The following is a 14,194-nucleotide window of genomic DNA, read 5'->3' on the forward strand; positions in this document are numbered from 1 at the left end:
TTGATTCTCAAAATAGTCTTTGGAGTGACGCTATCACACGTTTGAAGAAGCTCGGTGTCGGGACGGCTCGGTGTTTGTCCCAGAGCCACTAAGCCAGGCAGCAGTTTAATCCCAAACTCAGGCCCTGTGACTGCAGAGCTAAACACTTGGTTTTTGCCTCACCGCTCTGCCACTCACAGAAGGTTGAGGTCTTAGGCTCAGCTCATTCAACTTCTATTTTAAACGGCACCCTTAGCTCTCCCCTCTAGGAAGGCCATCTCTTGAGAGTGAGGGCAGAGCTGAGGTGGATGAAGTTAGTCAGATGACAGATGACAAGAAGTTTTGGGAAGCTTGTGTCTGGTCTTGGACTCACCAAATACAGGGAAGAGGCTTGCTGGACAGTGTTGAGGCCCCTTTGGAAGCCAGGGGGAGGGGAGCCTGTTTTCCTAGAGGTAACCCTCTCCTCAGAGCAGCCGAATGGGTAGGCACAACCATGAGGAGTCAGACCCACCTAGGAGTTGGCATTTTGTCTGAGAGTTGGCCAAAAAAGAGAGAAAGATGGAGATTGGAGAACTAGGAAAAGTGTAACTGAATTGATGGACCCTAGAATTCCATCTAAACCAGTAAGAAGAAATCTGAAGTAAAGAAATGGCTATTGCCAATGGCTTTGGCTATGTTTTCACTCCAGATTTCAAATCCACAGAGTTTGTATTTATGGATAACTCCGTTTCACCACAGTAAGTGGTTGTTCTTAGAACTTTTATTTATTGTAGGTTTTAAAATACATTAAAAATGTCATTTTTATTGGGTTTTTCAACCCCCCAATTCTCCATAAGACCTTGATCTTGTCAGTCATGATTTTGCCAGCCAGCATTAGGTAAGTCCAACATTTACTATTTGTTGATATCATTTTAAATATTACAGATGTGAGGAGCACCTGAGTGGCTCAGTCAGTTGAGCATCTGACTCTTGGTTTTGGCTCAGATCATAACCTCACAGTTGTGGGATGAGCCCGGTGTCAGGCTCTGCACTGACCATAGAGTCTGCTTCAGATTCTTTCTCCCTCTCTGCCCTTCCCCTTGCTCATGCTCTCTCTCTCTCTCTCAAATAAATAAATAAGTAAATCTTTAAAAAAATTATAGCTTTGAATAGTTGAGTAAGTTTCAAATAAAAGGAACTATACAACAAAATATTAAAGGATCATGACATAAGTGGGTTTTTCAGAGGATAAAACTTCTCAACATTTTACTGCTATTTGAGTGGGGAAAAAGAAACAAGGACATTGAGTAGGTGACTAATTAAGGCAATTAAAACCAAAGGAGGTGTCACTTTTGTACTCAGTGAATACCATCAAGTCAGATCTTCTATTTTAGGGCTGACTGGTAGTAAGACACAGCAGGGACACTCTCCATAAAAAGGTTGAGCCACTATATAAGTTGTCAAATGGATTTCATTTTGAAAGCAAATCTATTATAGAGAAAGAATTCTTGAAACCAGCTAAAGATAGATAAAATAGATGTTAATTACATTATAAAATGAAGGCTGTATGTCAACATGGGTGGTATTCTTCACCATGTTTTAAAATGTTTAATGTGTGTATTTTTCAAAATAAATATCAGTTTTTACATATATTTTAATACAAAAGGTAAAAGGCATATTAAGTGAAAAGGAATTTTTATGTCCACACAAAAACCTGTACGAGAATGTTCATAGCAGCATTATTCACAAGAGCCAAAAAGTGGAAACAAAACAAATATCCATCAACTGAGGAATAGATAAAATGTGGTCTGTCCTTAAAATGCAATATCAATTGGCAATAAAGTGCTGATGTATGATTGCATTTATAGAAGATGAGCAGAACAGGCAAATCCGTAGAGACAGAAAGTATATTGGTTACTAAAAGCTACAGGAGGAAAGAATGGGGAGGGAATGCCAATGGGTACATAGTTTTTGAGAGGAGGCAGAGATAATGTTCTTAAATTAAATAGTGGTAATGTTGTACAATTCTTCAACTAAACTAAACGCACTTAATTGTAGACTTTATTTATTTAAAGGTTTATTTATTTTGGGGGTGAGGAACAGAAGGAGAGAGAGAATCTCCAGCAGGCTTCCCACTGAGCAAGGAGCCCGACTCGGGGCTGGATCTTAGGACCCTGAGATCATGACCTGAGCTGAAATCAAGAGCCGAACGCTTACCTGACTGAGCCACCCCGGCGCCCCAACACTTAATTGTAGACTTTAAATGATTAATTTTATGATATGTAAAATATATCTCAGTAAAGCTATTACTTTAAAAAATCCAAAAGAGAGAATTTACCCCCTCTTCCTAGTTCCTCAGTCCTCCCCATTCCAGTCCCCGAAGTACTAAGTTTATTTTATAGGCTTTCAATCATTTTGAGGAACACAAGAACACATCTAGATTTGTATATTACAAATGGGATCATACTGTATATTCTGCTCACTATATGTTGACCAAAACCTGAGGGGTTTACCCATCCTACTTTTTAAGAATATTTAATTATTTTTTAACCTAAATGGATATCCACACATACTCAAAACCCAAAACATTCATTGGGGCATCAAGTTACCAAAGGGCATCTATGATATCTTTTTAAAGTATTATGAACTGCTTTGCAAGGCCTGAACAAAGGCTTATAGCCTGTTTATTTCAGTATTGGGTAATACCCTTGCTTTGCTTTCACCTAACTCTAAGAAGGTCTAGCCGAAAGAGATTCCGAGTCAGAAATGGACCCTTGGGCCTTGAAAAAGTCCTGTCATTGATGAACCTGTCTCTGCCACCAACACTTTGGCATTTGGTGGAAACCTGGTCTAGGGGACATTGTTCATCCCATCTGTGTTCGATATTCAAGGCTATTATTTGGAATAAAAGAGAAGCTATGAAAATACTTTATTTCTCCCTCTTTGGTAGTCTTATTTTTATTCAAGTCCCCTAATCTCAGTTTATGACGAGAACGAATAGTACCAAGTTATAGGGCTACTTGGGGGGGAACTATTAGCTGTTTTAGTAGTGATATCAGGGAATATTGAGAATAAATGTGGAACTGAGACCAAGAACCAAGGTTGGATTTAACAGGATTTCCTCACAGGCTGGATGCTGGATGTGAGGAAATGAAATGAACCAAAAGTATCTGTGAGGTTGTTGGCCTGAGTAACTTGGAGAATGGAGCTCTCATTCTTCTGAGATGGGAAGGAGACAGGAGGAACAGGTTTGAGGAATAGGACATAAAGAGTTTGATGTGGAATGTCTAATGCTTGAGATTCCTTTTTATACACATCCAAGTGGAGACATGGAGTTGATTCCAGGTGTGGGACTGGAGTCATCAGTATATAGGTGGTATTTAAAGGCATTGGAATGAGTGAGACCAACTAGTTAGCGAGTGTTGAGAGGCACAAAAGACATCAGAGGACCGAGCCCTGAGTCACCGCAGCTTGTAGAGATTAATCAAGGAAATGCCAGCCAAGGAGCCTGAGAAGGGCAGGCAGTGAATTTTGTGGCTCTTCATTGCAGTAGCTCAGGCCCTTCAGTGACCTCAGGACCATTTTCTCTGCTCTTAGATATGTTTTCTCCTGCATCACCCGTGGAACAGGTCACCTTGTCACACTCCTGCCTTGTGGCTTTTACTCTGTGCTCTGGTCTCGCCCTTTGTTTTGTTCCCACATACCTGAGGGATATGATGCACTCCAATTAGAAAAAGGTGCTCCATGAGCCAGTGATTTTTACAACCTTTCTTCTCCAGTCAGTGAACATCATTGCCATTTCTACTCTGTGTTTTCTTTCCCACTTAACTTCTGTTCATTCAGAGATGTTTGCTTCCTTGGATTATCAGCATGCTCATAACTCTAACTTTTTAATGATCCCTCTTGCTCCTCCTGACCTGTAGAGCCAGTCTTCAGTTGTTCACCTTCAGATGCTACTGCCAACAATGTGATTTTTCTCTACAGCTTCCACTGGAGGTTCATTAGAGATGTTTTTGATTGATTTAGTTCTTTTCTGATGGGCCTGAGTTGTTTGTTCCTGATCACCTTAAATGCAACTGGCCATTCTCTGCTTAACGCCTCATCCCTGATTCCGTTAGTGTAGCCAGAGCACCGAAGTGGCTCAGTCCCTTAAGCATCTGCCTTAGGCTCAGGTCATGATCCCAGGGTGCTGGGATCGAGTCCCGCATTGGGCTTCCTGCTCCACAGGGAGCCTCCTTCTCCCTCTGCCTCTGCCCCCCCCCCGTCTCTCGTGAATAAGTAAATAAAATCTTAAAAAAAACTTAGTGTAGCCAGGCACTGAAAGGGACTGACCTGTATAGTGGTGTTTAATATGTGATGATGTCATTAAAAATAAAAAAGTAGAAGCACTTGTAGGGGCTCCTGGGTGGCTCAGTCCCACCCAGGAGTTGAATGACCAACTCTTGATTTCGGCTCAGGTCATCATCTCAGGGTGGTGAGATAAAGCCCCATGTCGGGCTGGGGAGCTGGACTTGGGGCCTGCTTAAGATTCTCTCTCCCCGCTCTCTCTGCCCCTCCCCCCCACCCCACTTGCATGCACACCAGCATGCACTGTCTCTCTAAAAAATAAAATAAAATATTTTTTTTTTAAAAAAGTAAAAGCACTCGTAAACAAAGTTGTTTACTCCTATTTACATCTGTAGGTTTGGACTCAAGGAGTGAAATAGCAAAATCACAGACCCTCTGTCCCTAAAACCTAAGGAAACAAATAAAACAGTTAATTATAAGCCAGAAAAAATTACACCAGCAATAACCACACAAAGGCAAGGCCACAATTTTGTACCATTATCTTTGAATAGCAGCTACTAGGAAGGAGGGAGGAAAGGGGGGGAGAAAGAGAGAGAAAATCATAGAGGATGAACTCTCTAGGCTCATGACTTAAGCCTGTTTTCCAGACGTTGAGAAAAAAAATAAATTGGAAAAGCAAATCCTAAAACATGTATTCATCTCCCTCACTTTGAGGAGCTCGGGTCATGGGAACATGCGTAGACCTAGAAAAAGACAACAAGCAACCCCCAATGTAGAAATGACTTGTTCCAGCTGTTTTACCAGAGAAAATAAAATGCTAGATCTCACCATTTTATTTTTCCCAGCTAGGAAGAAAGCTTGAGAGTGAAAGCAAAATAATCATAATTTCCAAAAACGAATTGTCTCCCATAATAAACAAAAGTTTAGCACAATGAGAGTATGAAGAGGAAAGAAGGGAACAGAAGCCACAAGGGCACAGGTGGCCCTGGGGGCAGGGTGGTAAGGAGAGCCCCTCTTGCCTGTCCTCTCCCTTCACACAGAGAACCAAAACCAGCAGAATCAGCCTGTCTGCCCTCCGCTGGAGACGGCTGGGAGAGCGGTTGAATGGGAGGCCGCCAACACCTGGGACTGACTGGCTCTGGCAGCAGTAAAGATTTCTGGGACCTGTCTGAATTGAAGAAATATCTGAAGGTTGATATTCCAAGCATTACTTCCCATAGCCCCGGAGAATACTTCTATCCCTGAAGATGCCCCTCCTTAAACTGAGACAGCAAAACAGAGAGAAGAAACGCCAACTGACATTGAAACAGGACTCTGGGGAAGAGATTCTGGGATCACTTTCTGACACTATAACAGAACAAAAGATCTAGATAAGGAAGTTAAAAACAAAGGTTCTGACAACTGTGGAGCAGATCTAAAAAACAGTCCAAATTAAAGCAGGTAGTAAGAGGATCCCCAAGAAAAATGTCTGAGAGGAAGAATCAGATGGTTTTGGGGTAATTGAAGTCTTCGGGAGGAACAACTATAGGAGCGTTGACACTGGAATTTATTCCAAACAAGAGATGAAATCCATGAGAATCTGCAAGCTATAGGAAATAGATGGGGAAAAAGTATATATTTCTTCTCCCAATGAAATGTGTGAAAAGCAATCAGAAAATCTCAACCAAAACTAAACTGAACTAAACGGAACATTATGTAAGAAAGCAAAGATTCAAATAAAGTGCATGAAACTGGGCCAGATTCTGAGCGATTAGTGGAAAGGGAGAAAGGGAGCTGCTCCACCTGGAAGGTTTCCCGGCCGGTGCCATACAGGTTCTACACTGGAACCCTGGAAGAGGAAGTATGATATGAGAACATCGCTGGGCTCGACAGTGAACAGTATTTTCAGAGTCAACATATTGACTACCAATCTGTTGATTATCAGTGTACTGACAAGCATGAAAGACCAATGAGGACTGAAAAACATACTTAGACATACAGCTGTTGCTTATCATTCATTAAGAAACCCATCATCAGGTTTCTTTACTATGCAATATTTTAATGATACAGAATCATTTTGATTAAGTTTTTGAAAAGTAATATTAATCAGCTTAAGCGTGGAGACCATATAAGAAGAAATATTTGTTCAGAATCATTAATAAAAACAATAAATGGAAAGATAAGCATTTCTATGAGATTGAAGAATAAGAATATCAATTTTTCTTAGATTAAAGTGATCTCAACAAATAAAACAGGATGTTTTGAGGAATTAATACATAAAGATAAATACAAGAATTCTGAAAACAAAAGTTTATGAGGAGCAGCTAGGAATCCTACCAGTTATTAAAATAAATGTATAATTACTAGACAATTTGGAGATGAGATAGATCGATGGAAAAGAATAGAAACTTAGAAATAGAGCTGAAATTATATGAGTATTCGGTATATAATAAAGGGGGTATTTCGAATTAGTGAAAAGATAGATTTTTCATTTATATTGTGCTGAGTCAGCTGATCTCCTATTTGAAAGAAAAAATAAGATTAATTCTTATCTCACTTCTTATACGAAAATAAATTCCAGGTTCGGGCTGATTTAAATAGTGACTTCTGGTTCAGCATGTTAAACATAATAAAATAAGGAAACTAAAACTACTTCATAAAAGTGTGGTTACGTTTAAGTCTAATATTCCAGTGAGAGAAGTTTTGTGTTTTTTTTTTACCTTAGCTAAAAGAATAGCAAATTAGACCACATATAAATTTAAATTTAATGTTTGCAAAAATACCACAAATGGATAGAAGAAAATACCTTAAACATATATGACAGATAAAAGATTAGTTTTCTTAATTTATAAAGAGCTGGTGGAAACCCATAAGGAGGGACAAGAGGTCCATAGGATAGGAAATTGGTATTACATAAAAACAGGTAGCTCTGAGAAAACAGAGGACTTCCTCCAGGCCTTTGTTTCTTGCCCCAACATATATATCATACTCTTTTTCACCATGACAATCACTTGCCATCATTTTCCCCAAACAGTTCTTCCCTCACCCAGAAGGGATACATTGGTATTTCTAACTTGCTCCTTGATAGCTTTACCATAGTTCTCTTATACACCGTATTTCCCATTTTGCCTTTTCTTAGAATTGGTCATTTTCATCTTGTTCTATCACTCTTTGATTATAAATTTCTTAGTAAAAGAAACTGTGTCTTCCTCATCTCAATCCCTGTCACCTCAAGCCTCCAGAAACCACGAACAATCCATGTTTAAGTAAATAAGCTAAGCAGACCCTTCAAGGGGCACACATTCTGTGGACAGTATAAGTGGACTTGAGTTACATCCTGACCATCAGGATTTAAATTTCTGGCTAAACTCTCAACAAAACTGACATAGCAACCTTCATGCAAGGCAAAAATTAATTTTCAGCCTGTGATAGATGTATTTCATGGCTCTACCTTTCATTGGTTTATCCGTAAGCAGCTAGAAATACACACATTGTAACAAAACGTTGCTCTCAAACATAATTCACAGCATCTTACAATATGGACTTTCAGGTGGCTAAGCTGTGTAGAAATGAGGGGTTTTTTTCTTCTGAGACTGAAAAGAGTAGAAGATAACCCCAGTGTTCTTGCCCACATTGCTTATCTGCCAGCAACAGGTTACAAGCCCATAGCTCCACGTTCCCGAGCATTTACTGAATGCATAATAGCCGAGTATTCATGGGAGCAAATGCAGTGGAGGCAAACAAATTAATCTGGTTAGTGCCCAAGGCAGTTGAAAGGCACACCTGCATTTTTCGGTCTCTAGGTACTATGATTAAATGTTGGATTTAATCACAAGCTTGCCTGTCATTTGGGGGGAAAGAAATCCATGTTGGGTAAAATTCCCTTTATACTGGTGGGTGTTTTGATCTCCCCCTGTTGCTGTTCAGTCTTTAGGATGTACACACACTTTCACACTGGTGACATCTTTGTTGAAGAAAATACAGCAGTCTGATATTTTTATGTGAATCATCTTTGGAACTTGTGTTCCTTGTCTTTGGATGTAATAAATATTCGACAGAAAAAAAAACAGGGAAAAAATAATTGCCCTCATGGTAAGTGTTGGCATACTTACGAAGTTAAACGACGTGTTGCAGAATCTTCGGAAGCATTTTTGGGATGAGTTAGAGCTAATATTCTCTTGGGCGCCCTAGCAGGGGAAATATTATATTGTCCTTGACAATGCTGAGTTCAAGCATCAATAACAGCATACTTCGTACTTTTGTGAACAAGACACATTGTAGGGTAATGAGATTATAGAAAAATTAACTCAAGGAGATGCTAAGTGTTTCATACATAGACAAAGGATAAGTGGAAAAACTTATCTCCTGGTATAAGAATCATTTAACAATTAATTGTTCCTTTGTTCAAATGGGTCCCCTATGTGCTAGGCGTTTAATGTCATACTTCTAAAACTGTTCGTTTAAGTGTCCCTAGCAAAGCAAACTGCTAAGAGAGTTTACTGTGTGGGGTACAGCCTGGAAAGTAGCGGGTTCAAGACCCCACTGAACACGGAATGTGATACTGGGAAAAGGACTTACTTTGGAGTCATAATGACTCAGTGTTAGTTGTTAGTGTCACACATTAGTAGAGTGACTTTGGGCTATCACCTATCATCTTAAAGCCTCATTTTCCTTATCTTCAAAAAGAAAGAGTCAGAGTAGATTATCTGTAGTGTCCATTTTGTCTCTAAGATTCTATCAGTGTAACAGGGCTTTTATCTTGGGCTTTGTTGGTCTTTGTAGTATCTCGGACCTTATTTCTTGGAATCTGAGAGCCCCCGTTTACATCTTCATTGTACTAAAGCCTATAAAGACATTTGTAAAGAGTCACTAGATTCCAATTGTCACTTCCGCAGACATAAATCATCATCATAAATCCTCATTAAGAAACATCTATTGACCACTAATGTATACAAGATACATGAGTCAGGGCTGTACATATAACCCTATATTTAACAAGAAAAACTTGTAAGAATAGAGCTAACCAAAGATCTTGGCAGAGAAAGTATGAGTCTTTTAACTTGGCTGGATTCTGTTGGAATGCTCTTTATTTATTTATTTATTTATTTTTTAATTTAGGTCTTGGCCTCTTTCATGGTCTTGACTCTGTGCTTTGAAAAGAAAACAAAAAATCATGAAAAATGTGTTTTTATTAAGTTGCTCAGTATGGCAATATCATTTAGAAATATTTCTTTCTTGGGGCGCCTGGGTGGCTCCGTTGGTTAAGCCTCTAACTCTTGATTTTGGCTCACTCAGGTCATGATCTCAGGGTCATGAGATCAAGCCCTGTCAGCCTCCACACTGGGTGTGGAGCTTGCTTGAGATTCTCTCTCCTTCTCCCACTACCCAGCCCCTCTCTACTAGATGGATAGATAGATAGATAGATAGATAGAGAAAAAGAAAAAGAAAGTAAGAAAGAAAAGCAAGAAAGAAAGATTTCTTTCTTAAGGAGTCTCATGTTTTTAACATAACTGAAATAATTTGATAGGTACTATAAAAGTAAAATTAAGGCTATTATTCTCATATGCCTTTAGACAATCGAATGTAATTCACTATAAAAATAAGTTGCACTTAGCAACAAAATAAAAATACAGTTATCTGTTGGAAATGTTAAATCATTATCTTGCTTAGAGAAAAGAAAAAAAAGTCAAATAAAAAGAGGTCCTGATTTTTTAAAAAATTTACTCTATAGTATTTACCCGCCCACAAGGCTAATGTTAATTCAGGGTGATTGTTTTAGTTTTCCACACTGAAAAGTTAGATATCAGGCTTTTAGGATCTCTAGTTCTCAGCTCTTTCCCATCTGTTGCATTAAGGCTGTTCTTCCTCTCATCAGTCAGATAAAAGTCCATGGTGCGATGAGAGTCACATACTAGTTTTAAACTGCATGCGTCCCTGAGCAGGTGTTTAACACCTCCGTTGTCTTCCTCCGCAGGCGTTTATGTCCATGTTCCAGATCCTCACCCAGGAAGGATGGGTAGACGTGATGGACCAAACCCTGAATGCTGTGGGCCACATGTGGGCACCTGTGGTGGCCATCTATTTCATTCTGTACCATCTCTTTGCCACTCTGGTGAGTTTAGCATTTCTTTTCAATTTTGTCTTAGAACCATAGTGGGATGAGCACCAACCGGTTTCTGTGGCCTAGTTTCCATTTCAGAACAAGAGCCAGAGAACCCATGTCAATAGTCCGACCAGATGAGGTCCCTTCCAGTCTCAATTCCTCTGAATCGATCTCCTTAAGGAACTAGATTTCAGATCTGAGTCGGGTGGCTCCGTCAGATACAAGTGTCCACGTGAGGGAAGACAAAATGAGGCAAGATGGAAATCCCGCATTCGTGTATCTGTTTCACCATCTCTAAGCATTCCCACTCTAGATAATCTAGGGATCAAGCCAGACTACATTATTATGATTGCTGCCGTTATTATTATTTATCATGTAGAGACACACTCTTCAGTGTCACCGCTTCCTTTTCCAAGACTGAGACTAGACTGAGGACAAGGTGAAGATCTCAGGCTACAGTGAGAAGTCAGCTCGGTGTTCTGGGGCTCTGTGACAGAAAAAAACACGTGGGAGAATATTAAAACTCAGAGCTACACATATTGTAAAAAGCATCATGAAAATGAAATACCAAAACCCAGGAAAAATTGACTTCTGTCACACCGCAGATATTTTCTTTTCAATGCATTTCTATTAAACAGAAAGAAAAAAGTTGTGAAATGTGGCCTTGACATACAAAGGGATGTAATCCTCAGGTCTTTTAATGGCAAAAAGTTCATCTCCTTACGATAAAAGCGTGTGTAATTAAGAAGCAAACTTAAGCTCTATTATGTTAAAAGTTCCAAGGTAAGAACCCAGATGTTATCCTTTATCAGAAACACGTGAAATTTAAAAAACAAAAAAAGAAACAAACAAAAATCTGCTGTTGTTTATTGAAAAGCAAAATGTTTTATCATTTTATTCCTAGTATTTGGAACAACCAAGGTAGGTAATGCTCTCACTTTACAGATGATGAAACTGAGGCTCAGAGGAGTTAAGCAATTTGCCCAATGCCACGTAGAGTGTAAATGCTGGAGCCAGAATGTTCCCACGTCTTCCTGGTCTCCTAGCCTGTGGTCATTCAGCTACGTCGCTGTTTCCTTAGATTGCAGAGTTCCCCACTATCACTGAAAATGTCTTCATGGAATCAAACCTCTGCCCAAGAGTCACTAAAATAAAACAGATTACAAATGAGTGCCAAGGTCCCTTCCAATTCTAAATATGAACCATGTAAGTGCTTCAGAAACTAGATGTGTCCGAGGTTGCGTTTGCTACAGGCAGAGCATTTCTTTCAAAACAGACACATCCGTCAAGCAGTGTATAGGGATGTATCGTTACGTGGTGTGAAGTTTTAGGTTCAAGCAGTAGAATCACATAGAAGTAGTTTTGGCATTTTTCACATGGGGTGACTTTTAAAATATGCACAAAAAGAAAGAACATTCAGCGGGGGGAATGGAGGCCCGGCTTCCAGGGCAAAATCTGCCCACGCTGCAGGACATGTGGCCCTGAGTGCTTTGCATCCTCCCTTCCAGGACCTTTAAGTCTCTGTCATTCATTCATTCATTTACTCATTCATTTACTCATTTGTGAATTCAACTAATGTTTATTAAGCATCTACTATGTGTTTAAGTTCCTTTGAAACTATGGAATAGCTTGGAGACTACTGATCAAGGGTTCAAAGTAGGAGAGATATGATTGAAATCATCCGTGTATGGTAATAATCTATCTAGTTGCTTTTCTATTAAAACCGTATACTTGTTTGCTATCCTCATGGCAGATTTTTCACATAGATTTAATCCTTTAGTGAGAGTCCCACACAATATGAAAGCAAGAATAAAAATGATTCAACCTAATAAACTGTTTACCAAAGCAATTTTTTTCAAGTGACCTTCTGTAGAGATCACTAATATGACGAAATAAAATATTAAATCTGGTGCATTGACTTCTTGGGCAGTCTGAATTTTCTTTATGGGGCCAAAACCATGGCACTGACTGTGGAACACTGAAGCATTTCCACGGACTCCCAAGGGCTCACCTGCATGCCTGGGAATTCTCAGAGCACATCTGGAAAACCTGCATGTAATTCTGCCTTTTCGTTCTACTGAGTCAAGTATCTGCCCAAAACATTTACTGTAATTTTTCCATCATGACTTTCAAAAAGTGGTTCTAAGTTAAAACTATAAATTGAAATGATTTCTTCTTTTATTCGTAATCTTTTCCAAATCTGGAAAGCAATGAGGGCACTTGAAATAAGGTGAAGTACGGCTGTGGCATTCAAAGTCTAGATTCGGGTTCTAGCTCTGCCGGTCACGAGATGGGTGACTTTGGAAGAATCAGACAACTTCCCTAACCTCTCTGTCATATCGTATCTGAAAGTGAGGATAATAGCGCCCCACATGCCTACTTTCCATGATTGCCATCTACACGTGAGCTGTATTTTTGAGGGTGTTTTAGCCGTGGAATGTGAGAATGATCGCAGCTATCCCCAACACTGCGTTTAAATAGCATGGTGTGTGCATTTAAAGGTATGCCTTCATGAATGCTAAAAATTTATTATGTTAGTTCAATTGCTTTTAATTTATGGAAGTAAAGTATTATTGATCAATTTTAAGTGTCATTCATGCCCCTTCCTGGACCGAGTCCTTCTCTGCCTTAATCTTTCCTTCTTTCCCCACATCTCTTCTCCCAGACGAGGATTAGGATGCATTTGGTCTGAATCTGTCTTCCAGTTTTAAGTCACATTTTACGGAATTTAACGTGCTGTCAACTATAGGAAGACTTATTTTGTTTAATATTAACAAAAAACAACAATTAAACCATACGCATAGATGATAAGGTGCACACCAGTTCCAGAGTTGTTAAACGTGAGAATAAAATGTCTTAAAATCAACCAAGTGCAGTAGTTTCCCTCATATATATATGTATCCATCAAAAACATGTAGTGCTTTAAATTTAAGGTTATAATCTACAAACATTTTATACCATTAGTTTGTAAGATTCCTATTAATTTTCTAGTTTGAGAAGCTGTGCCCCAGGGCCCTGATGGCCGTCTGTGGGGAGATGTCCACGAACACTTCTATCCCTACTGTGACCACACACCATGCTGAGGTCAATTTATAGTTGATCATCATTTCCCTCCTTAAGATCATTAGTAGTGGCAATTTTCAGAATAAATGATATTGAACTCTACATACATTCTCAGTTATGTTTGTCAGCAAAGACTGTTTTCAAAATATTTTTGTCTTGATAAAGTTCACTTGGTCATTAGTATATATAGTCTTTGAATATATGGAATATGACTGACTATGCCATAGTGGCTTCTCAGGCCTTCCTGGTGGACGGTTAGGTTGTTTCCCAATGATTTGCTCTCAGACTGTTGCAACTAATATGTTTGTGCGTTGTGTCCACTTGTGTGAGAGTGTCTCCAGGATGTATGCCAGAAAGTAGAATTCGGGATCCTGGGTCCTGCCCAGACGGCTCTGTAGCATGGGTCTGCAAGCCCACGTATCGGATCTGGTCCTGGGCCTTTATTTATACAGCTTGTGAGCAAAGAATGATTTGCGCATTTTTAAATTAATATATATGTACGCACAGGATATCGTCAGTGACGTCTCTTGGCCCTCTAAGCCTAAGATATCTCCCGTCTGGCCTTCTATTTGCTGACCCCCGTTCTGTGTGCGAGCTGCACTAATGCACCCTCTGGAGTGTTGAGAATCCCTGTGTTCTTTGTTCTCACTTCTAGTCCATATTGTTAGACTTAAGATTTTGACAGTCTGATGAGTTGGATGGTATTATCACTTGGCCTTCAACTTGCCTTTTTGCATATCAATTGTTAAGAAGGGAGCACTTCTTCAGGAGCTTACTGGCCATCCTTGCGACTCACCCAATTGT

At 39.5% G+C, this 14,194-nt stretch overlaps 1 protein-coding gene across 3 annotated transcripts in view; it reads left to right on the top strand.

The window, feature by feature from the left end:
- NALCN (sodium leak channel, non-selective) overlaps window positions 1-14,194 on the top strand; it is a 307,920-nt gene that overhangs the window by 169,088 nt on the left and 124,638 nt on the right. For all 3 annotated transcript variants that reach the window (XM_087865000.1, XM_045812791.2, XM_087864999.1), the window contains one exon: window positions 10,199-10,336. In XM_087865000.1, the coding sequence (XP_087721126.1) occupies window positions 10,199-10,336 (138 nt within the window). The remainder of the gene's footprint in view (window positions 1-10,198; window positions 10,337-14,194) is intronic.

This window comes from Ursus americanus, chromosome 10, assembly GCF_024610735.1.
Source record: "Ursus americanus isolate L20-20 chromosome 10, mUrsAme1.1.p, whole genome shotgun sequence".
In the NCBI taxonomy this organism is placed as follows: Eukaryota; Metazoa; Chordata; class Mammalia; order Carnivora; family Ursidae; genus Ursus; species Ursus americanus.